We start from the raw sequence: 25717 nt of genomic DNA, 5'->3' as shown, positions 1-25717 counted from the left end.
TAGGGAAATAATAAGGAAAGAGATAAAATATTGAAAATGCAAGTTGAATGCTTTGGAAGAACCTTTGTCAGTCTTGTGGAAATACACGAGCCCATGGTGTTTACTCGATGTTAACTTTGGTTTTGTTTGATTCGGAGTGTTGAACGCAGTTAAACCATGAAATGTTCGATTTCGTCTAAATGAAGCTTGGAAAGAACTTCCACACAAAGATTGGATGATGGGAGAACCCAGATTTTGGTGATTGAGCATTCAACACGTGATCATGTCCCGTTCCTGAAGGAGAAAAGATTTCCATTACTCAAGTTCAATCAACAATGGCAGCGAGTGCTCATTCTCCTTCAGGAATGGGACATGGTAATCATGTGTAAGAAAAATTATTCAAATTTTCCTTTTAAAAAAAACGGGGGAGTGTGGGGGAAAAATTTATATTAATGTATTCTAAATTGTAACAAATGGAGTTTTAGAAATGTAACTTTTATGCTACAAGTTGAATTGGCTGTCCTTTCTGGCCAAGAGACTTTTGCCCTAAATGTTGATAAATGTCTTGGTCTGGAGCGGAGTGACCTGAGCTGATAACAGCGAACCTTTGCCTCAAAATGTACGAAGTGGCTTCTCGTCTAAAGGACACGTCTGCAGTCTGGGTTGATAGCCCCCACCACTCTCTCATGAAAGTATAAAATGCTTTGAAATGTAAAATTGTTTCAGTGCAAGTACCTGAGGAAGTATTAGAATCTCAGTGGCTTGAGCTCCTTGGAACTGACCAAGTACCAAGTTAGAATAAAATTCACTGATGTAATGTGGAAGTGAATTGAATCGGGTCGGTCTAACTGTTAACTAAAGTAAGAATAAATGAAATAGAACCAAATAATATTGCAATCAATGGGGATTCTTAAGTTCATTGTACGAGGGTGAAAAGTGTATTGTGTATAATTAGAATAATAAATTGTTTCACAAGGAAGGACTTGTGTGGACATCGGTTATCAGTGTCGATAGGGTTTTATGCAGGATTTTATAACCAAATCGGACAAATGTTAAACTCTGTCTGAAGTCAAATAGGATTTCACAATCGGCCAGGTAGAATCCTTCAACGATCACAACAAGGTGGGTTAAAAAAAAACTACATCACATCCAACTTGCCTTTGTGCTGGTCCAACTGGCGATGCACTCCCAACAGAAGATGTGTCCGCATGGAGTGGCTGTTGCATGTTGCCGAGCTTCCAGGCAAAGGGGACAACGAGCAATGCGGCCACTTTGTGTGGAACTGTGGAAAACAACAAAGGAAAAATATTCATCGATCTATTTTTATTGGGATGAAACATTCTGCTGAGTATTTTTTTGGTTCTCTTTTCTCCTGCCTGTGGAAACATCTCGCTGAATCAGGACAATCCCACTTTTCCCTCCAGTTTTAACATGGCAGTGCAGCGCCATCTCATATCAACTTCCATGCATACCTGTGGCTTTTTGCACCTCCATTACCCCCACCCCCCCCCACTCCACCTCCCCACTTGCAGGTTACCGTCTTTCTCTCTCTCCTCTCCTATTTTTTCCTGTTCAGTCATGCCCCTGCTTATTCGTTTCCAAGTTGTCTCCAAACCATCTCCCAGTGAGAGTGGATTACCCTTCTATCCTTTGTCACCTTGCTCTTCCATAAATCTTGATTTTTAGACACAAAAACTGCTGAGCAATCAATACCTGCTGGGTGTGCCACGGTGTGCAGAACGGTGCAGGGTCCAGGACTGTCGCATACGCTGGAAACCACGCAGAAGCAGCAAGTGCCTCCAGAGCATTAGCGCCAGATGGAACAGTGAGAACAAGCCAAGCAGAGTGTAGGCCCGACGTACAGCCTTCGTCTCCAAGGGGGAGCCATGTAAAAGTACCTTGGGTGTATGCATGCAGTTACTTGGAGCAGGAATAAATCCCAGCCAAGCTTCCTGTTAGATATAATCAATTTAAATGTTGATGACATTGACTACTGGCTTCAATTCAGAACAGCTACTGAATGAAAAGGCCTGCCTCTTTACAACTAGAAAGAGATATAACTACAAATCCTTCAACTGCCGCCATTGATCCTCACAGTTTTGGTTCCCCCATACCAAGTACCCCTTCTGGCTATTGCTCGGAGATGCTTACTCGCAGGGGGCAGCCTGATGGTGAGCACCATGCAACATTAGTTGATGCAATGGTGTGTGGACAACCGAATCTTCAGAAAGATGAAAGAGATATGTGTACGAAGGCCGTAGCTAACCTCACAAACTGCTGAGCTCTTATTACAGTGAAACACATATCCACTGGTGGATTGCCGAGCTGAGATTCGGCTAAAAGCAGACCAATCTACAGATCGAAGGCAAAAGACTCCAAAATCTTCCTCACTGGAGGAAAAGTGAATCGAAATGGTTTGTCGGAATTTTGAGCTGGAGAAAGCAAAAGCACAACAGATTACATGATTGGAAAACTTTCAAAAGTAAACAATTTCACGGATAAGGATGTCGTCAGAATGGAAGAGTGACTCACATAGCGAATACCGGCAAGGCGCTTCGCAACATGGTAGTATGTGCCGTGGATGTAGAAAACCGACATGTGCAACTGATGCAGAGAGGAAAGGAATTGTCTCAAGGTCTGCACTATTTGCAACGAGTTGTCACGCTCTGCACCAACAGCAGATGAGCCAAGCAGCCAGGGCCACGCTCTCCCCAGAATGCTTCGCAAATAGCTTCCTGGCCAGGGCAGGCTGGAGTATCTGGAAACAGGACCGGTGAATCGCAGGAAGCTCATGGGATCGGCATCTTGGCGTTCCTACAATGAAGTACAGAAGACGATGTGAAACGCATTCAGAAAAATAGATTATTATATGACTAATGCAAAATAACTTAGAAGGGCACTCGGTATAGAGTGTATACCTCCGCCACGTAATGCCTGATCCACGAGAACATATTGAGCCCCAATACATTTTTGAAATATCATGCTATACAGTACTGAATCGTTTTCGGCCCGATCTCTCAATGGTGAAGAATACAAGGAAATACAAGGAAATCCAAAACAGGTGGAGGCCATTCAGCCCATCATGCCTGCACAAACACCACACTGATTTATCTACACAAGATCCAAGGAAGAGAATGCAAAAATTGTTTTTAATTAAGGAGATTAAAAAAAGTTTTTTTTTTTTTTGGGGGGGGGTTCTTTCCCTCAGGGGAGGAGGCCTGGGGCATGGTTAGAAACACACATCAACCACAAAAACCCTCCTTGACAAGACCCCCACCAACAGTACTCCGTACACATGCACACAATCACCCATCAATGCTCAAGCAACCTCAAAGTCCTGTCAACATCCCCATACCCCTCTATCTCCATAACTTCCAGGTACCTAATTGTAATTCTAATTTAATCTTTTCTACTTTTTCTGCTGCCACTACCTTTCCAGGGAGGCCATTCCATGCATTAACTACTCTCTGAGTAAAAGTATCCTGACTTGTTTCCGTCTTAACTCTCCTCTTCTTTACTCTCAAGCTATGGCTGCTGGTCCTATTGTTGTGGTGCTGGAGTTCGGGGGCGGGGAACGACCGTTAGATGGAGCAGTGGGACCGTCTCTGCCCGAACACCCGGAATTGAAGGTCGTCACTCCGGATAACTCCGAAGTCGACAGGTCGCTTAATGGACCGTGGACGTCAATATTTCGACAGTGCGGTTAGGGTCTTTTTGTCTGATTCCAATTTACCGAATTAGCCGCGTGGTCCAGCTACCGGGGAAGCCACACCCTCGGCCGGCTTTGTCCGAACCGAGTCGCTGTTACCGACTCGGATCCGGCGTAACCGAGCGGGAATTACCAAAGCCACGCCGGCCCAAATAACAATCTACGGCACAATCGGCCTCCCTAATTCTCAAGCCCGAACCATACTGGGTCAATGAAGGAAAACACAGACAACGAACTGCAACATTTAACAGTTATTTATTTACAAGGTAATCGGGAGGGAAACACAGAGCAGACTTAATCACGAATATAAATGTAGGCAAATGTACAATGGCAATCACTTAACAGTTTTACTTACAAGACTGGCCACAGACGGACACACACACCCAAAAAGAAATTGAGCCGGCTGGCCTTTATCGGACCCTCCAGCCACGGAGGATAGGCAAGCTGGGGGTCAGAGTCTGGTCGGGTACCTGGCCGCCTCGTGCGGTTTTACCGACTCGCACTTGTGGAGCTCGGAGTCCGTGGACGGGAACGGGGATCCCCAGCTCGAGTGCTCCAACACAACCCACCATGGTGGGACTCGAACCCACGACCCAGGGTCCAACGAGCGCAGCCAGGATCCTACAAAGACCCGGCCAGCCATGAACGATGACCAACGACCAGGAGAACCCAGCAGACAAGAAGCAAAGAACAACCTCCAAGGAACCAAGGAACAACACCCATGGATACAGCTCGCGATCCTTCTTATCCCTCCCCTGTGCGGGGTGGAGGGATCCGCTCTCCTGTAACTCACCTCTGGATTGGATGAGGGGTTTCGGGTGTCATGGTGGCCAGCCGTGATTGGAGGAGGAGGAGCGTGTCGGCGTCTTGGTGCTCCTCCCCCGAGATAGGCTCTTTTGTTATCTTCCCCAGTGTCGAGAGGGGAGACATTCTTCTATGATGGGGCGGAGTCAGAGCTGAGGCGATCTCACCCCCGATTGGACGGGAGGGACATTCCATCTTGCTGGGGCGGAGTCGGCTCTGACGCGAGGGGGGGGGCTCCACCCACGTCCATAGTCAGAAACACGTGCGTTATGGCGCCGGGTGTGGAGTGAAGGTTGGGCGGGTGAAGCGCTTGTTCGCCCGCAGAGTAGGAGGAGGAGTGAAGCGAGGGTTCCGCTGGCGTCGGTAGATTTAAAGATGTAAAGAATCCTGACTATAAAAGAAACCCACAGCGCACACATGAAATTAACCCATTAGACATAGGGGAGGGATTCTAACTATCCACATACACTTACCGAAATAGCTAAACTTTGGGTCAACTGTATGTGTGAATGTGAATGGTTTCCAGATTTGTAACAGTATAACACAGTAGGGAGTAAAAAAAACAAGGGGAGCGAGGAAGGGGGCGGAAAGAGAAAGTAAGGGGAGGCGTGGAGAACGCCACCTCACTAAACATCATTATACATCTGGAGAGGTAGGTGGGAGCGAGGAGGATGGGGGAGAGAGAAAGGGGGGGTGAGGAGGGGAAGAGGGTTTGGGAAGAGGTAAGCATGAAGGGATGGGGTCATGAACTTGCATTTGGTTGAGGGACTTGAGGTGGGGGGAAGGGGTGGAGGGGTTGTCAAATTGATTTTGGTTGTGGGACTTGTGGAGAAAGGAGGGGGTAAGTCTGGATCAAATGAAATGGGGTGCGTTAAAACAAAACAGCACATTAATACAGCACACGGAGACCACCCGGAGATGTCCCTGGGGGATGGAGAGGGGAGGGGGTTTGGAAGGAGGTAAGTGTGAGGGGAGGGACGGCAATGTGAGGGGAGGGACGGCAGTGTGAGGGGTGGGAGAGAGAGAGAGAGAGAGAGAGAGAGAGAGAGAGAGAGAGAGAGAGAGAGAGAGAGAGAGAGAGAGAGAGAGAGAGAGAGAGAGAGAGAGAGAGAGAGAGAGAGAGAGATTTGACAGAGAAAGAGAGAGAGAGAGGAAAGGGGGGATTCTGGCAGATGTGCCGGCCAGTTTAACATCAATCTGAGAGATGGCACACATATTGATGAATCACCTGCCTATGAAACACTGGGATGACAGTTCATAGCTGGGTCAGGATTCGAACCCAGGCTTGACAGCATAGAGCGAGTATGCATACCTCTCAGTTATTCAGCCGTGATGTGGCGATTCATTGCTTTGTACCAACTGAAAACATTTTTTACTCATTGGAATCATCTAATTTATTTTGCCTTCCTAACTCCGGAGATGCCCCCATGGAGAACCGAGCCGTGGTACCGCCATGTAAGCTTGTCGAGATCGAAGCTTTTAAAAGCGTTGAAGAAACTTATGAAATGTTTAATTTTTTCACATGTATAATCTGTGTCGAAGTGACGGGTCATAGAATGAAAGATCACACAAAAAAGGGGAAAAGTCTCATAAAATTGCACATTTTCCGTTAACATGCCACCGCCGGACAACGCGGGGCCAAACGCAGGAAAGTAGGGCCTGAACTTTGTTCAAGTCGATCGATATATTCAGTGACAGTGCGAATACTTTTGCCGTGTCAAGCCATAGCTTGGAAACGAACAAGCAAGCTGCTTGGATAGCGCTCGCCAAGTGGCTTAAGGACTCAAAGCAAGCATTCCAATGAAATGGTTGATAAGGAATGGCTGGCTTGGCAAGCGATTAGCGATTAGCGATTAGCGATCGGTCCTATAAATACCATGCACCCGCAGATGCCCGGAATGTCAAGCAATGTCTGAATTGGGAAAATTAACACTTGTTTTTTTTAGCAGTCTGAACTGCTGCTGAGGTCAAGAAAGAAGTTTAAATTTTGAAATTCGGCTGAGATCAAGAGATTCTGGAGGTTATGGCATGTGCGAAAACGAAATAAAGCCTCGAACGCCGGCGTCTCCGAGCGTTTGTTAGCGTTGCAATGTATCCGGTGATTCGTAAAGATGATGATCAGGCATTCGATGATACGGGTGAGGAAAGTGTAAAAAAAAAAACTACTTCATCGTTCAGAAACTGTTGCGTCCTGTTCCAAGTCAAGGCATCGTTGAGCAGGCCAAAACAAATGGCGAATTAAGACCCCAGCGAGGGACAGCGAGGCGACCAAGGATGAGTCTTGATAAAAGATAATTAAATAAGGCTGTTATCTTCAAAAAGGGGTGTTTGTAGTCACCCAAACACCTAATTTTCACTCATGCACTTCCTTGGAGCACTGGCGTAGCGAGGGGGGAACGAAAGGGGCGGTCGCCCCGAGCAGCACTTTTGGGGGGAGGCAAGTTTCGTGCGAGTACCAAGTGGACGAGTACAGCCTTTGCATTTTTAGATGCTTTCTAGTTACATCTGCCACCGAAGGTGGACGAAGGTGATGTTTTCACCCCCCGTCTGTCTGTCTGGAAGCAGGATATCTCAAGATGTTAAGGAAGGATTCGGATTAAACTTGCTAGAACAGGTCGGGTGTGTGACAATGACAAATCGATTCAATTTTGACGAAGATCTGAATCCAGAGCCAGATATGAGAATTTTTTTTTTGGTGTACTATTTTGTCTTCCATGTGATTATGTTTGTACCATTTCCTGATGCTGTGTGGACTATTATTCCCCGCTGACGGACCTCTGGCAGCTTGTACCTGTTGCCGTGTTCGAGCCCGGGTCGTAACTGTTGAAATCTATCAGTCCGGGTTTTTCCCGACATTTTTGTTTTTTGTTCCTTTCGCACTTCTTTCTATTTTTTTTTTTTTACACATTTCTCTTTATTCATTCGAATTCTTGCTTTTTCTGTACGGCTCACTTTGGCTGCACTTGGATGGGTTTAAGGGTTGTGGAGTCGCGGCTGAAACCCGAATCCTATCCAGGTTCCTCCTGATGACCCCATCTTTGCTCTCAAGCGACGGGTCGGTAACAAGAACAAGCCAATTCGATTTTGGTTCAGGTCCGGATGCAGATCCGGCCGATCGGTGGGATACAAAATGTAAACTGTTCAGAGCCCGTCGGAGGTATGCGCTCCAGTTTCGTTTCTTTTATTTATTTATTTAGCGATGGTGTGCTCCTCGAGGTAGCACCATAGTACTGCACCGACGCTTCGGTGTAATTGGTATCCCTGGTGGGCTGAATAGGGAATAATCCTGATTAATAACCAGCGTGGCGTGAGATCAAGCTGCAGCATGGACCTGACGTCTACCGCTTGCTGTCAATTTGTGAATAAAGAGCAACAGCTCGGCTATCTTTTGAAGCCATTGGCTTCAGCATGGTCGGTAACCACTTGATTGCGGTTGTGCCCATTCTGTGTCATTGTAGAGCATGCAACAATATGTCAAACAACCATGCTGTAGATGGAAATAAATATTAAATGAAGCATCCATATCCCTAAATAGGCAGGCTTTATAAGGCTGCGATGTGAGGCCAAAAAGTCTATGCTTGTGAAGCGACAAGATATTTTACAACCGTGTGATTGCAAAAGGGACGGATAGCTTCAGATCCTGTCGCCATTAAGTTATTGCAGAAAACAAACCACTACATCTGTGCAATGCAAAGTAGGGAGGCCATGGGTAAAGCTTCTTGCCTGTAGAGCCAGCAAGGCTCGTTCGAATCGTGCCAGCACCCTGTCGAGCATGTAAGGCACGATTACATGAAGAATGACAAACAGCAAGCGTCGCCACGCGGAAGGAACGCGAGCGGTGCCAGCCTCCACCTGCACGGCACCTGCATACTCCTCACCAAGGGTCTGGTTGCCTGCAAGGAATGCACACGTACACAATGTTATTACCTCCGCCACCGAAGGTGAAGTAGGTTATGGTTTCACCTCTTTCTGTTTGTAACTTGCAAAATCGAAGATTTTTCAAGTATATTGGTAAGTCGATTTTGTTATTCTGTCTGTCTGATTATCGCCTACAGGTCACAATTCGAAGCCAATCTTCACGAAACTTGACCACATGGTAGAGTTTGTCATAAGCAAGAAATCCATTGGTTTTAAGGTCAAAAGGTCAAAAGGTCAACATAGGTCGGATTTCTAAAATTGTCAATTTTCATCCGATTGACTTATTGCGCAAGTATCGTGCTCTGCACGACGTCTTTTTCTTGTTACCTCCGTCACCGAAGGTGAAGAACCCTATAACTTTTGGCATGTCAAGGTCAAAGGTCAAGCTCAGGAAAAATTCCTGAAAATCGCTAAAATCCGTGTCTTTTAGCATGGGCCGATTTTCAAAAATTAATGTCTCCGCCAAATCTTAACGGATTCCTTTCAAATTTGAAACACGGATGTAGGAGGGGAGTATCTTTGACTGGATTAAAAATTGGTCACATCTGTTACGGATTACGGAGGTGACAGGTATTTTAATTTAACATGGTAAGTGCTATGTACGGGTTTTTCATGGTAGTCATGATCACTTATGAATCATAATGCCACCAAATATTCGGAAAAATTACCATTCACAGTGAACAATTTAACCGAATTTTTTTGTTTTTTAATTTTTGACTAAACAAAACTTTGAAATTTTTGGACTCAAAAACACTTTTTGACCCTCCAAAAATTATTTTTAACCCAAACAACTATTGTTGACCCCAAAAACTATTTTAGACCCTAAATCTATTGTTGATCCTAAAAACTGTTAGTTTAAAAAATGTTTAACCCCAAAAATACCGATTATCACTCAATATTCTCGATGGTACGCGATCTTGTTGAATTTCGTCAAGTCCTGGCCCTATGGGCCATTTTTATTTGTTTGTCTGTCTGTGTACAGAACATCTCAAAAAGTTGTGGACGGATCTGGATGAAATTTAGTGCACAGGTTCGGATGTGTGACAAGGATGAACTGATTAGGTTTTGGTGAAGATCCGGATTCGGATCCGACTACGAGAATTTAAGTGATTCTTCACCATTGAGAGATAGGGCCAAAAATGATAAATAGCACAATATCTCAAAAAGCTGTGGACGGATTCGGACGAAACTTGGTGGACATGTTGGGTGTGCGACAAGGAAGAATTGGCTGGATTTTTATGAAGATCTGGATCCGGATCCAGATCTGATGATTTTTTTTAAAAGTGAATCTTTACCATTGAGAGATAGGGCAAAACCGATATATAGCACGATATCTCAAAAAGGTTGAGGACGGATTCGGACGAGACTTGGTGTACAGCTTGGGTGTGTGACCACAAAAAAGATTCGATTTTGGTGAACATCCGAATTCAGATCCAACTCCTAGAACTTTTTAAGTGGATTCTTCACCATTGAGAGATGAGGCTAAACTAATATGTAGCACGATATCTCAAAAAGTTGCGGACGGATTCGGATGAAACTCGGTGGACAGGTTGGGTGTGTGACCATGATGAATTGATTTGATTTTGGTGAAGATCCAAATGTGGATCTGGATATGAGAATTATTTTATTTTTATTTTTAAAGTGATTCTTCACCATTGAGAGATAGGGCCAAAAACGATATAAAGCATGATATTAGAAAAGTGTATCGGGCCCGATATGTTCTCATGGATCAGGCATTACGTGGCGGAGGTATGCGCTCTACCGAGTGTCCTTCTAGTTTTGTACTTTGATGACCTTTGAATCTGGGCCTTCACAAAAAACAAAAACAGGAGACATTGAGATCTTCCCAAGTTAAAATACGCGACTCTTCCTCCCTTACTAAGTGCTGTTACAGTTGCATTTTTCTTGTATCGAAGGTACAGGGAGGAGCTTGTACAAATCTCATCGAGGATAAGGATATTTGGAGACATCAGTGTGCTTTTAAATGAATTACAAGGACATTCAACAGATAACGGATAATTTAACATTTGGTGATAAACTTGGGGTCACCAGTATCATGAGCTATGCGCTCAGATGGGAACGCCAAACAGGAGGACCCAAATTTCAAGTTCTCTGAACATTCTCCCTTTCCCCTACCGAGTATACAGACCTACTAGTGTCGTGAGTCCAAAATACGAGAGATCCGACAGCAGTTCTAGCTCACGTCTCCAGTGTAACCATTTCCTGGTTCCTGTAAAACACGGAGCGAAAGGGCGAAACATCAACAACTCACCGCCGCTCTTCTCCCAAAAATCAACGTAACCAAAGACAATTAAACAATGCTTCTGCAGAACTTCGCTTTGCACTCTTCACTGCATTTGATGCAATCGGTTCTGTGCTGTGTCACGTGATTGGGTTTTCGTATATCATGCCTCGCCCGCTAGGGGTGGCAGGAGTGTACTTCTGGTCGCGCAATAAAGCGGAGTGGATGCTGGCGCGCGTGCTTCTTGCGTCCCACTGCACCTCGTACACTCTAGTTGGCGACGAGGATGGTTAAATACGGACTTGTGCCCGTTTTCGACGGAGACGACTTCGAATTGTTTTCGGAGCAATTGGGATGCTATTTCCAAGCGAACGATGTGGTCGACGAGAGCAAACAGAAGTCGATCTTGCTCGCTTCGCTTTCGCCGGAGCATTATCGGCTACTGGGTGATTTAGTGGCACCGAACAGGCCCCGGGATGAGGAGCTGTCGTTTCGGGACATTGTGGAGAAGATGAAAGCACACATGGCGCCGGAGAAGTCATTACAGCTCGCTCGATTCCAGTTCGATCGCCTCTCGAAAGGGGCAGAGGAACGCGTCGCTGATTTCGTGAAGCGGATTAAGCATTCTTCCGTGGCCTGCAAGTTCACGGCGGGGGAGCGTCCAGCGCGGCTCATAGATCGTTTTATTGCTGGTTTACGAGATGCGAAGATGGTTTCAGCGGTTTTACGGCTGAAGGATGAAGCCATTACATTCGACTCGGCGGTCAGCACGGCTACAGCGGTCGAGCAGACTCGCGGGGATGTTCGAGCCATCACCGGCCACGCGGGGTCGCGGGCACCCCGGGACGCGCGCACGACCTTCGATGCGGGTCGGACGTCGCCGCGCGACCGCTCGTGCGGCGGGGTGACCCCGCGGACATGCTTGGGATGTGGAGGTCGACACCTGCGCCGTGCATGCCCGTGTAAAGGCAACGTGTGTTTGAATTGTCACAAGGTGGGTCATTTGGCGCGTGTGTGCCGTGGGGCGCCGGCCACCGTTAAGGTCATGGACGGCGATGTGCGAGGCGACTCGGGGCGGAACCAGCGGCCGTTGATGGACCTGTTTTCGATTGGCCCGGCGACGGCGCGCCCGATGACGGTGGAAGTCGAAGTGAACAAAACGCCGATCACGTTCCAGGTCGATACGGGAGCAGCGGTGTCGCTCATCGGCGAACAGACCGCGCGTAGACTCAACGGCTTGAAGCTTATCAGGTCAAACCTCACGCTGTTCACATACACCCGTGAGAAGATAACGCCAGTCGGGATGGCAGACGTGTCTGTGCGGTACCAAGGCCAGGTCGCCACGCTTTGGGTGTACGTTGTGTGGGGGAGGGGACCGTCTCTCCTCGGCCGAGATTGGATGGCCCGCATCAGGCTAGACTGGGCCGCAGTTCACCTTGTGCAACCCGTGCCGAGCCAGTGGGAGGATCAGTTGGAGGAGATTCTTCAAAGACATCAAGGGTTGTTTAGCGACGACCTTGAGAAACTCAAGGGCATGGAGGCAAAACTCTTCCTGAAGGAGGGGGTGGTTCCTCGGTTTTGTAAACCGCGTCCGGTGCCGTATGCCCTGCGGGACAAGGTCAAGGGTGAACTGGATAGGCTGGAGGCCTGTGGGGTGAGCGAACGGGTGTCGTGCTCAGATTGGGCCACCCCGGTGGTCACGGTGCTGAAACGGAATGGGGACGTCCGATTGTGCGGGGATTTCAAATCCACGGTTAACCCGGGGCTCAGCGTGGAGCAATATCCATTGCCGTCAATCGATGAAATATATGCGCGTTTGGCGGGGAGTCAATACTTCACGAAGCTAGACCTGCGTGATGCATATTTTCACCTGCCGATGGATCCCGGGAGTAGCGAGCTTTTGACAATCAACACGTGTCAAGGACTCTATCGATATACCCGACTCTGTTTTGGGATTGCTTTGGCCCCAGCCTTGTGGCAGAAAGCCATGGATCAGCTTTGCATTGACCTGCCCGCTCAGACCTACCTGGACGATGTGCTCATTGCAGGGAAAACGGCGGATGAGCACCTTGCGAACATTGCCCAAGTGCTGACAAAGCTAGAAGCGTGCGGCCTGCGCTTGAACAGGGACAAGTGTGCGTTCTTTAAGCAGCGCTTGGAATACCTCGGGCACATCATCACGCCGGAGGGGCTGTTGAAAGGTCCTCGGAAGGTGGAGGCGATTCAGCACATTCCACCGCCTCGCGACAAGACGCAGCTGCGCTCGTTCATTGGTATGGCCCAGTATTACCAAAGGTTCGTGCGCGGGCTCAGCTCACAACTTGCGCCGTTGACGCGGTTGCTCAAGAAGGACAAGCGCTGGGCTTGGGGGCCTGCACACCAGGCGTCGTTCGACCGTGTCAAGCGGCTGCTCACAGAGGATACGGTCCTCGTGCACTACGAGCCTGCGCGTCCGCTCCTATTGGCATGCGACAGCTCTGCATATGGCATCGAGGCAGTGCTCTCCCACAGGATGGACGATGGTTCCGAGCGGCCTGTTTGTTTTGCATCCCGGACCCTGTCCACAGCAGAGCGCGGATATGCCCAGATTGAGCGTGAGGCTCTCAGCCTCGTCTGGGGTGTGCGGAGGTTTCATCAATACCTGCTGGGGCGGCATTTCACTTTGCAGACGGATCACAAACCGCTTCAATTCATCCTGAGACCCGAACGCGGGGTGCCGGTGGTAGCAGCCGCGCGAATACAGCGGTGGTGTCTGTTTCTGGGTGCTTACAATTATGATATTCAGTTCCGAAGCACCGAGAAGCATGCTAACTGCGATGGGCTCTCACGCTTGCCGTGTGCGGAGGGTCCAGCTGCGTCTGAGTTGGCCGACCGGGTCGATGTGTTCGCGCTGGGCCAGGTCCAAAGCGGGCCGGTCACAGCCAGGCAGGTCGCGGTGGAATCGGCTCGTGATCCGGTGCTCGCCCGTGTCGTCCAGGCGATTTCTACGGGGAATTGGAGCGATCTGCCTTCGACACCGGCATTTCAACCTTTCACGTCACGCGCATCGGAGCTGTCATTGGTCCAACGGTGCGTAATGTGGGGAATGAGGACGGTGATTCCACCGAGGTTCAGGCAGCGGTGTTTGGAAGAACTGCATGTCAGTCACCTTGGCATCGTGAAGACCAAGAGTCTTGCTCGTAGCCTGTTGTGGTGGCCGGGGTTGGACAAAAACATTGAGCAGTTGGTTAAGCGTTGCGCCACGTGCCAGACAGATGCTGATAACCCGCGTCGGGCTTCGGGTCTCTGGCCTGTGCCAGACTGAGCTTGGCAGAGGGTCCATGTAGATTTTGCGGGACCGGTTAATGGCAAAATGTTTTTGATTGTGATCGATGCATTCTCTAAATGGCCGGAGGTTGTAGTAATGCAGCATACATCAGCAAACATTACAGTAGAGAAACTGCGGACGATCTTTGCTAATAAAGGGTTGCCGGACATCCTAGTCTCTGATAATGGTCCGCAGTTCATCGCAGGTGTATTTGATGAGTTTATGCGCCAGAATGGTATTCGACATCTAAGGTCCGCACCGTATCATCCTGAGACGAATGGCCAAGCTGAGTCGTTTGTCAAGATGTTGAAGCGGGCTTTGCGCAGGGGGGGTGTTGCACCTGTGCAGACGGTGGTCGATGTCTTTTTGCTCCATTACAGGAACGCAGTTCATCCTGTCACGGGTGATTCGCCTGCCATTCGTCTCTATGGACGGGCATTGCGGTCCAGGCTGGATTTGCTGCGACCTGGAGGGTCGGGGAGTGGGGAAATGTCGCGTCCGACGCGGCTGCGCAGCTTCGAGGTGGGGCAGCGGGTAATGGTGCGCGATTATTTCCACGGTTCCAAATGGGTGCCGGCGGTGGTCTCTGTGGTGCTGGGGCCGGCGAATTGCATGGTGTGGACTGATGGTGGGGATGTGTGGAAGCGGCACGTGGACCAAATGCATGATCGCTGTTCAGCGTCGCCCCCCCCCCACACCTCCCCGGGCCGAACGATGCGGGACCCCCACCGGTAGTATCGCCGGCACCTGACGTTGTATCGCCGGGGCTGGTTGGGCCGACGCCAAGGGGGTCTTCGCCTGATGCCGTCCTACCCGGGGACGTCGGACAGGCTGGGCAGTCGGGGGTGGCTGGTGTTGCGGAAAGTGTGAGTCCGGCGAGGGTGTCACCTCGACCGAGCCGGAAGGCGTCTGAGCCTGGACTGTCTGGCGGCGCTGCCCGTCCGAGGCGGGTCAGGGTGCGGCCGCGGTACTTGGAGGATTATGTGTTGATGGGTTTCAGATGGTCATGTTGTGATTGTCCGTTCATCGTGTGACGGGTCATTTTACGAGGGGAGGAGTGTGCTGTGTCACGTGATTGGGTTTTCGTATATCATGCCTCGCCCGCTAGGGGTGGCAGGAGTGTACTTCTGGTCGCGCAATAAAGCGGAGTAGATGCTGGCGCGCGTGCTTCTTGCGTCCCACTGCACCTCGTACACTCTAGGTTCAAGTTATGTTGGTGAACAGCTATTGTCACTTGATATATTTTCAGCTATTGTCACATTTTCAGCTACATGTCACTTGATATATTTTCAGAACTTAAATACAGTTCGCATAAATTATATGCTCCGACAGAATGGTGCGGAGGTAGTGCACCACCTTGCTTCTGAGCTGTCCAATCAGAGTTGTATTCCTGAGCTAATTGTTGGATTGGTGTGGTCTGATGCTTCGCAGGCGTGGCATCGTATCAATGAGTGCGCCGTCCCTCGGAGGATGCAAGTTCAGAAGGGGAGCCCATCTGTGAGCATCGATTTCTGGTTACCGATGAAGATTCCACAATGCCTTTTGAGGAAGAGTCGGCGAGCTGTCGCCAGCGCCATGGACAAATTACAAATTCCTGCTCTAACTTCGTCGAACGTCAGGCTGGGCCAGCCGGTTCATGAAAAGGCTTTGGCCAAACTTCCCCTGGCCAACCCCACAAGTGTAAATAATAGTGGCTGTTAAACAAAGAAGAAGCCTCCCCTTGCATTGAAGAAAGCACAACGGGAGGTCAGGGCAGCGTGTGGATTAGAAGAAGCAGAACGATGACACAAAACAGCGTTGTGTTACCACCTTTTAACGTCAGGATCATACACTTTAGACAGATTATATCCTAGATGTGTTTGCAAATGGTAGTTGAATGTTTTCACTTGTACAGAAATGGATTTGGGGCACGTTGCCCATGGGCCAGTGACGCTCCTGCTTTACACCACACAATGCAACCCCGTGCATGAAACACCGGTGACCGGTTTGCTTTTTGGTCAGATCACTCTTCTCCTGACCTAGCGATAAACGGAGGCTCTGAACCTCAAGCAGGAGGTCAGGGCAGTGCGTTTATAAATATCTCGAGCATTTGACACAGTCTATGAGTCTACTTTGCTTTCCAAGCTTCCCTCCTTGGTGCTCCTCAACGTAGAAGGTATTCGTGAAGATCTCCGAGTATGGCTTCACGCTTTGAGCCGGAAACCCTCCATTCCACCCGGCATTTCTCAATACTGTGGAGAGCCCAACACTCTGAGGATCAATGGCATGTCCAATTCACATCAACAACATATTATGAGTCTTTTCTTTTCTGTTTTTTTCGAGCTCTATTCTTGCTCTATCAGCTCTTTTCTCTCATCCGACACTGCAGCCATGTTCGGTCGAACCATCTCACAGTCGAAACGCCCTTCCTTGTTGGTGAAAGAGATAAATCGAGAGATGTGATGGAGTCTTTTCTTTTTCATTTACATGTTGACCACTTTTTGACGTTTGCACGTGGTACATACTTAGGAGCCTCGATGATACACATTTCTGTCTGTGCCGTCGCTTATGATTCGTCAACAAGCGATGAAACCGGTCCGGCAGCTGAGGGGGTGTGTAGCATTGGGATTCTCATGTGTGTAGGATTTGTGAACGTCTTTATAGTTGTGGAGGAACCCTGGGAAGGGTTTGAAACAGCAAAAGGTTTACCTTGGTAGCCTTTCTTGGTTGCTTTAAGCAGCTTCTTCGGCTGGAAGAGCATGGGATGAGTCAATTTATTTGTATAATCCTAGCCACCTGGATTTAATTGATTAGGTGAAAGCTAATTGGTTATTCCCTCCATTCACATGTGAGAGATGTGAAGGAGGTTTTTTTTTTTTTGCACAAGCAAATTGTGCAGCATTTGCTACAATGGGACTCGACCTGTGCTTTGCTGCCTCATCCAGTTCGAGAGTTCGATTTTTATTAATCTAGCTTAGGGTGGTCACAAATAAACGATGTGGCTATATGTCGCCCTGACGAACCCATGAGAGTGAAATCTGGATCAGCGGCTCTGCTTTCATTTATTTGTGACTAAATCTCGGTCTTCAAAGACCTGAGTGCTATATGGATGCCATCCTAGTTTGGAGGTGATTGGCATAATTTATGCTCGTGACGTCAACGTCATGTCGTATTTCGGGTCAGTATTGCCCCTCTTTTCTTTACACACATATATATATATATATATATATATATATATATATATATATATATATATATATAATATATATATACATGTTAAACTATGTTATGAAAAAAAAGCTTATGAAATTGTGAAATAAAAGACCAGTGAAAAATGTGAAGCAGCAATACGCACCGAAGATCAACTGGCACACTTCTCCCAAGGTGCCTCGGAGCCAGCCACTATAATACCCATCCTTCTGTGCTACTCGTACGATTTCTGCCTGCTGTGCTGCAAACAGGGGCATCCCAAAAGCCTGGCATGCGTCTCAAAACTGACATCAACAGGTGCAGGTACTCCGATCCATCTGTAACAGGCATTTCAACACAAATCATGAGTCAAGACTTTGCCTACAATTTTGTAAACAACACAAAGTATCTATCTATAATTCCAGCAATCTCTGTGTGTGTGTCTGTCTGTTGGGTAGTCGATCCAGTCGAAATTTTTTTTTAATTTGAAATTTGTTCTACCCTTATCAGTTCTTCCGTCAATATGTTTGTTTGTCTGTCTGTCTGTCCCTCTGTTCGGTCCAGTGCTCCGTTAATACAATGGCGATTTCGAGGAAACTTGGTTGGTAGGTTCATACCATGACCTAGTTGTGTGCAAATGAGAACCGTTGCTATGGACACCACCGTTGCCTAGCAACAGGACTTTGAAATTTTTGAAAAATCATAAAAAATATATTTTTTCGAAAATCAAAAATCGGGCCACGAGCGACTGTGGGCAGTACATTCAGTCATATTGTCAAAAATTTCCAGCCGGATCCTATGAAAACTGTCGGAGAAGATAGACTTTGAATGAACCCTGGTCGAAAACAATAAAAAAACGAAGTTCGTTATATCTCAGAGACTATGAGTCAGATATACATGAAACTGGTATGGTAGGTTCATGGTATGTCCTAGTTATGTGTGAGAAAGAACTGTGCTATGGACCCCTCCGTTGCCTAGCAACGGCCGTAAAACCTCTAAATGTGGGGGTATTTTAACGAAAAAAAACAATCTGCAGCATTAACCCTTAAAGCTAGAATCATGAATTTTCTTGTGCTTAATCATCAGGTCATTCCCCATCGAACGGGCCCATCGCGTCAGGTTCTATTGGGTAGGCGACTACCCATGTCCGCCTACCGGCTTGTATGTCTGTGTGTCTGTATGCGAGCGCCGTTTCTCGACGACCACCAGTCCGATCTGATTGAAACTTGCCAGGAATATTGCCGGGGACCCGAGGATGTGCCTTTTCAAGGTTTGATATTAATCGGACAAGCGGTTCCCAAGTTACGGCCATTTATCTGTCAACCAATGACAAGACACGGCGCTATGACATCACTAGTGACGTCACAATTAATGTTTATTTATAGATTTTTTTTTTTTTGCACGATTGACATCACAATTCTTCTTCTTCTTCGTTTGGTATAACATCACAATCGACGCTGGGGACCTGAGTATGTGCCTTTTCAAGGTTTGATATCGTTCTTCATCCGTTTCAGCTGTTTCCCAAGTGTTTCCCAAGGTTTGAATTAATTGTTCAAATTATTAATTAATCCCAAGGTTTGAATTTTCCCAAGGGAAACAGCTGTTTCCCAAGGGTTTGAAAGCTGTTTTTCCCAAGGTTTGAATTAATTGTTGTGCTTGGTAGACATTTGTGAATACATTTACAGAGAGAGGGGCGAGAGAGAAGGGGGAGAGAGGGGGGTGAGAGAGAGGGGGCGTCACAATTCAAGAGAGGGGGAAAGAGGGGACGGGAGAGGGGGTGAGAGTGGTGAGAAAAAGCGGCGAGAGAGGAGGGGGGAGAGAGGAGGGGTGAGACTAGGGGGAGAGAGGGTGGCAAGAGAGGGGGAGAGAGGAGGGGTGAGACTAGGTGGGAGAGAGGAGGCGAGAGAGAGGGGGCGAGAGAGAGGGGGCGAGAGAGAGGGGGCGAGAGAGAGGGGGCGAGAGAGAAGGCGAGAGAGAGAGGGGTGTCACAATTCTTCTTCTTCTTCCTTTGATATGACATCACAATTGATGCTGGGGACCTGAGTATGTTTACCAGGTGTTTCCCAAGTTATGGCCATTTATGATACGGTTGGTCCGATCTAATTGAAACAATGCCCCAATCCAGTCGTCGTTTACGAGAGCGAAGGAACGAAGCTGCACATACTGGCACGCACCTTCGGGCACACACCTACGGGCCCGCACTAGTATATATAATGCAAGTAACAAATGAAAAAGATAATGGACTCAGATTGAAGGATGGACCTCTCTTCTCAAGCATGCTCAGATGGAAATGTTTCCAAACTTTGCATGTCCTGAGCTTGAGAATGTAAGCAGTTTTTGGCATACAAGTCGATACTTTATCCCCAGATGTCTGAGCCACGACTAATATTCAGAATTGACTTATCTGGGATTTAAGACATTGAATTGCAGAAATGAAAAAAAATTTGCAAAGTATGATCTCTTCTGAAATATATTGTGTAATTATTAATTTAAAACACACAATGGAAAAAATCATTGCCCGGAACGTTTGCAGATTGGGTGAGCAATGAAATGCGAATCCGCTCACTGACGCATGCAAAATTATCCAATCAATAATGAGGATGGACTAACCTCTTCCTTTTGATTCATCTCTTTCAATCCTAATCTTATGTACCCATCCTTACTACGTCATCTCAAAAAGCCTCCCGTAAGGTCATGCAAGTCGTACACGGCAGCTTTTAATTTGGAAATTCGATTTTGAGAAATGATTTTTAGAAATGAAAATAAAATTCAGAAATGATTCAATTTTGGTGAACATCTGGATCCGGATCCAGATCTGATAAATTTTTTGAAGTGATCCTTCACCATTGAGAGATAGGTAGGACTAAACCGATATATAGCACGATATCCCAAAAAGTTGTGAATGGATTCAGATGAAACTCGGTGGACAGGTCGGGTGTGTGACCATGACGAATTGATTTGATTTCGGTGAAGATCCGATTCCTAGAATTTTTTTCAAAGTGATTCTTCACCAGTGAGAGATAGGGCCAAAAACGATATAGAGCATGATATTTCAAAAATGTATTGCACCAGATATGTTCTCGTTGATCAGGCATTACAGGGCGGCGGTATGTGCTCTACCGAGTGCCCTTCGAGTTACAAAAAGTGTCAGGTGTTCATGTTTATCATGGAGGAGTGAACTACGACAAAATGTAATTGCTATGAGACAGTGCTGATAATTATGATTCTGGAGCTCGTTTTAAATACTCTCCCTCTCTCTCTATATTATGATACCAAGCATGTTGAAAAAAAAATTTACATTCCTAATTTATCCGAAAAGTCATCACACAAACTAATTCAAATGATGTTCAAAAAACAGCTCATTAATATTTATGACGATGGAAGCACCGTAGCTTGCGATGTGTCGTGAGTATCAGGGAGGAATTAACGTCTCGATTGTTCTGAATGAGTTTTAATAACTACCATAGTTGATCTGGCTTCATCTTACACTCCAAATTGATTTCTCTATGAATGAAAGAAAGAAAAAAAATGGGGAAATTAGCCAATTTGACTTGTACTCCACATCAATTTATATGCCGACAAAAATGGTAAATTGACCAAAAACAAAATTCCATAAGGGATAATAGAAAGTATGAGCACACGTCCTGGTTAAGCAATGGAAGGATTACAATGCATCAATTAGTAAAAAATTTAAAAAAAATTAATAGATGGGAAAATAATTTATAGAGATAAATTCAAGGAGGGATTTCGAGATTTGTAGAAGGGAGTACATCTAAAGCATGGTGGACGTGAGGCAACCAAGCCGACAATCCTACAAACAGCGACTCCATGCCACAAGCCATATTAGTCACGAGGGTTGTAAAAGTGCTGAGTGCAGACTTGGCGTGGTATGCGAGATCAGAAATGGCAACACGAGCAGCTGAGGAATAGGTCACGGATGATGGGAGCAAACCTGAAATTGGAGCCACCTTCTGCATTGGTGGAAAATGGCAGGTGCTTGTGCAACTTCCCGATACATGGCTTTTGATGTATCCATTGCATCCTGCGTCGACGCTCACCGATATCTACCCCGATTAAGCAATCGCATTGCAAAGTAAAAAAAAAATAAAAAAATTAGATATTAAAGAGCATGTACTTGTAACACACAGAACCCCAAGTGGAACAGTAAACAGATGTTATCATCACCGGCACCTCTTTCATAACCGGACTATAATTAAACTATCATATATGTGCAAGTCAACCGTCAATGTGCTGCTGCCTTCGCCGAATGAAGGACTACAATGAATAAGAAAGGTCAAGTGCATCTCCTTGGAGAACTCCTGCAAGGATATCAATCAAAAGGATCAGTTTCCCATCTGGTTATAGAATTACTGCACAACTAATGTCCTTCGTGATTGCTCGAGCCTGACTGGTGGATTCGGGAACACCATATGCTCTGAAAATCTTGATCATTCCACCTATGTACCTAATGAAAGGCCTCATTCGTGAATCGATGCCGTGCCAAAATACACATATATATATATATATATATATATATATATATATATATATGCAACTGTCAACCCATTTCCTCTGAAGCCATCGTGATCCGGCGGTCTATTTACTGGCTGCAAATGTGACCGAGTAATGATTAGAAATCATCCTATTGAAGATCTCAGCTGGTGTCGGTGTCAAACACATACAACGGTAGTGGTAGTTACCTTCGCAAACTTTGTTGCGAAGGTTTTGTTTTGATCGCTGTGTATTTATTTATTTATTTATTTGTGAATATGTGTGTTTGTTTGTTTGTTTGTTTGTTATTCGCATAACTCCAAAAGTATTGAACTGAATCGCAGCAAATTTGGTGGGATGATTGGTTATTATCCGAGGACCATTTGATTAGATTTTGGGAGCGATCGGGTCAAAGGTCAAGGTCATGAAAAGGTCAAAATCGTCTTTTTACCATAGTGCGGTCAATTTGTATCCAATTTGCATGCAACTAATGCCAAAATGTTCAGAATTCAATGCCCCATCTTGTGATATGTGACGTGACACAATGACCTAATGACCCTTATTAGCGGTTGGGAGTCAGAGGTCAGGGGGGGGTCACGACATTGCAAAATGTGCGGTTTTAGTCATAACACGGTCAATTCTTATCCGATTTGCATGAAACCAACACCAAAATGTTGACTGTTCTGTTCCCCACACTGTAATACCAATTACAAAATTAAGAGTACAAAGGTCAAGGTCGAGGTCATGAAAAGGTCAAAATCGTCATTTTTGTACAATGAATGTTTGTTTGTTCACAATAAATAACTTATTTAGAAAAACAGAAACTCGTGTGTGCAAAATGCCCCTAAAATGCCAGAAAATAATTTTTTATAATGTGACAAGTTGTCATCAGATTGACTTGACACCGACACCCAAAAAGGTCAGGGAGTTCATACAGAAATTGTACAATGTACGTGAATCAGTGTCAAACAGCAGGAAATTTAACGTTTTTAAGCCATCATAACACATATGAGATGGCAGATGTGGTATGGGGTTAAATACCCTCACAATCAACGGTTTCTGGGGATGGGGGGGGGCAAAATGTAGCGTTGGCGAAGGTATGCGCTCTACTGAGTGCCCATTCTAGTTTGCTTTGTTGAGGTCGCTTTTCTCTGGAATTTGGGTCACTCTCTCACACACACACACACACACACACACACACACACACACACACACACACACACACACACACACACACACACACAGAACCATTTTTCAAGTTTGTGAGTAATTAACACTTTCCACTTCTCAAAACCTCCTTAGACCAGTCTATTTCAGTCCACTTCAGGACAGAGGCCTGCCTCAATTCAAGTTGGGTGGGGGTGGTGTAGGGTTTGGGCACATTCACCACGCTTGCTCGCCTGTGAATTGGCGAGTAAGCAGCCACTGAAATATAAATCACACCGGTTGAGTGGAGAAAGAAATGCCGTTTACCCGCCGGATCAATCAGCAATTTAAAAAGAGCGATAAATTGAGCATGATGTTATCTACTCACTTCCTCTCCACAATTTTGCAAGGATGCCATCAAGCCCTGCCACCTACCTGTTACTCTGGTCTTCACCAATCCATTTAGGCTAAATGCCCGAGTCACGGAAATTGCTGTTGTACAATCTACGACGCTCTCGATTTCCCTCTCATCAACCGTTACATCGGGTAGCTCTCGTACTAGCGAGGTGAAGTACTTCACTCCCGCCATTTTCCGCATCTATCCGACGGCGTGCTGCATTTCAGTCATCCACGATTTGTGGCCTTTCTGCTCATGGTGTGATTAGCGGTGGTCAAGGCCAGACAACTGTTCGGGTTGACTGGCTTGAAGCACCGACAAGACAAGTCAGTCAACGCATCACGTCCTCCAGCTCTGCCATCTTCCCAAAGGTTTTCTGTTCAACGCATTCTGCCTTCTTCCTAGAGGGGTCGAACTGCTGCAGCAGCTTCATTATTTGCCTGCACAATATCATATTTCAGATCATGCAATCGGAAGTCATCCTTGGCGGCACAGAGAGCATTGTAACGGTTTTATATGCAATATCTACTCGTATACACCCTCTTCCGACCCATGGATGCCATTTCATGGGCTCCAAACGTAGCAAGACGATAGGTCTGTATAAAAGCTCGCGATTCATTTGACGGTGGCGATGCTCACATCGATGAATGAGTTTTTAGGCATTCTTCACAATGAATCCTACAACTTATTCATCGTGAAAAGTAAACGTTTCGCCATTTCTTGCTCGTCAGTAAATCTTAGCTTTGGCACCAGTTGTGAACCACACTTAGTTATCGATGATTCTCGTTGTTATCCGCATGCTTGAAAAAAATGAAACGGGGATACATTGTAATCGGGTCTGTCCGTCTGTCCGTCACACGATCTCCTAAAACGAATGTGCAGAATTTCACCAAACTCGGTAGTTATGATCACCCACATGGCACAACGACATGAGAGCAGTATCATTTTTGGCCTCGGTATCTGGGGGCCGAGAGCGCGAACAGATAAAAGGTCAAATACCAAAAAAAATCCAATTACGGGCACATTTTTTTAATGAATCTTTTATATGTGCAATCAGCATCGGGGGACGCATGAAATATGGAACGATTTTTGGGATTTGATCCCCTGCTTCATACCCCAGGACATGGGGGACTTCGGGTCATAGGGCTCAAAACAGAAGATTGTTGTTTAATCAAAATTTGATATATTGGGTCACTCCTGGTGGAACTTTTTTTCATCTTTCGACTTTGCTTTAGGAGGGAAGCGTTGGGATTTGCGATGGCGTACGATCGACTTCACTGTAGTTTTTTATTTTTTTTGTAAGGAGCATCTATTTATAAATTGCACGGTAAAGGGGGGAGAGGGGGAAGAGGGGGTGAGTGACATGGCTAAAATGAGAATGTTTTAGCCTGGTGTTGGTTCAGTGGTTAGGGTGGCGGCTTGGGATCCTAGGGTCCTGAGTTCAATCCCCGTCGGCCGCTGAATTAATACACCGGGGGGTTGACTCAGCCTGTCATCCTTCCAAGGTCGGCGAAATGAGTACCAGTTCCAGTGTGTGGACTGGTAGAGGGGCACTGCATCAGCGACACAGTCGCACTTCAAGAAATGATAGCTACCCCGGCAGCTAAGCTGCCATATGACCACCACCACCAGAATGTTTTAATTGAGAAAAGGAAGAGAACGAAGAATAACAAAGATGGGGAGGAAAGGAGTGCATGGAAGTGCGGGAGGATCTGGGAGAGAATGGAATGACATTTGGGAAGAGTTATGAGTCAGGGGAAGGAAGTGAAGGGATGACAGACCTGCCTGACACCTGTTTTTTGGAGGATTGGAGAGGACAAAATGGAACAGATCGGGGGATAGGGGGTTAAAAACGGTCATATTTGCGTATCTATCTATAATTCCAGCAATCTGTGTGTCTGTCTGTCTGTGTCTGTCTGTGACCGCTGTTTCTCGACAACCACTGGTCCGATCTAATTGAAAACTTGCCAGGTATATTGCTGGGGACCTGAGGATGTGCTTTTTCAAGGATTGATATTAATCGGACAAGTGTTTCCCAAGTTATGGCCACTTATTTACCAAACAAATGACAGGACACGGTGCTATGACATCACAATTGACGTCACAATTCTTCTTCTTCTGCGTTTGATATGACGTCACAATTGACGCTGGGGACCTGAGTTTGTGCCTTTTCAAGGTTTGATATCGTTCTTCTTCATCCGTTTCAGCTGTTTCCCAAGTGTTTCCCAAGTTATGGCAATTCATTTACCAAACCAATGACAGGACACGGTGCTATGACATCACAATATAACGTCACAAAAAAGTTGGGGTTTTTTTTGCACATACGGCCACGCACGTACGGGCACGCGAGAGCGAAGGAACGGCCTGTGTGGTTGTTGTTTCTGGCACGCGGTTTGAAAGTTTTTTTGTTTTTTTTTGCACGTACGGGCACGCGAGTGCGAAGGAACGGCCTGTGTGGTTGTTGTTTCTGGCACGCGGTTTGAAAGTTTTTTGTTTTTTTTTTTGTACGTGCGGGCACGCACTCGTGTAATAAATAGATCGTCCCGAGCCATGATC

At 46.5% G+C, this 25717-nt stretch overlaps 1 protein-coding gene across 5 annotated transcripts in view; it reads right to left on the bottom strand.

Annotated features, from left to right (window-relative positions):
- PEX10 (peroxisomal biogenesis factor 10) overlaps nt 1-25717 on the bottom strand; it is a 33497-nt gene that overhangs the window by 5742 nt on the left and 2038 nt on the right. For 4 of the 5 annotated variants that reach the window (XM_085899350.1, XM_085899352.1, XM_085899348.1 and 1 more), the window contains 6 exons: nt 17294-17465; nt 10560-10640; nt 8216-8385; nt 2512-2793; nt 1693-1877; nt 1138-1261 (listed from right to left, as the gene is read on the bottom strand). In XM_085899350.1, coding sequence (XP_085755476.1) covers nt 1138-1261; nt 1693-1877; nt 2512-2793; nt 8216-8385; nt 10560-10640; nt 17294-17405 — 954 coding nt within the window. In that variant the 5' untranslated portion in view covers nt 17406-17465. Of the gene's footprint in view, nt 1-1137; nt 1262-1692; nt 1878-2511; nt 2794-8215; nt 8386-10559; nt 10641-17293; nt 17466-21079; nt 21192-25717 lie in introns of those variants that run through there. The other variant, XM_085899349.1, reaches the window with a different exon arrangement.

The sequence above is a fragment of the Eptatretus burgeri genome, chromosome 10 (assembly GCF_056783735.1).
Source record: "Eptatretus burgeri isolate ZD-2024b chromosome 10, Ebu_testis_v1, whole genome shotgun sequence".
Classification (NCBI taxonomy): Eukaryota; Metazoa; Chordata; class Myxini; order Myxiniformes; family Myxinidae; genus Eptatretus; species Eptatretus burgeri.
The sequence above is the reverse complement of the archived record's forward strand: the minus strand, read 5'-3'. Positions and strand labels throughout refer to the sequence as shown.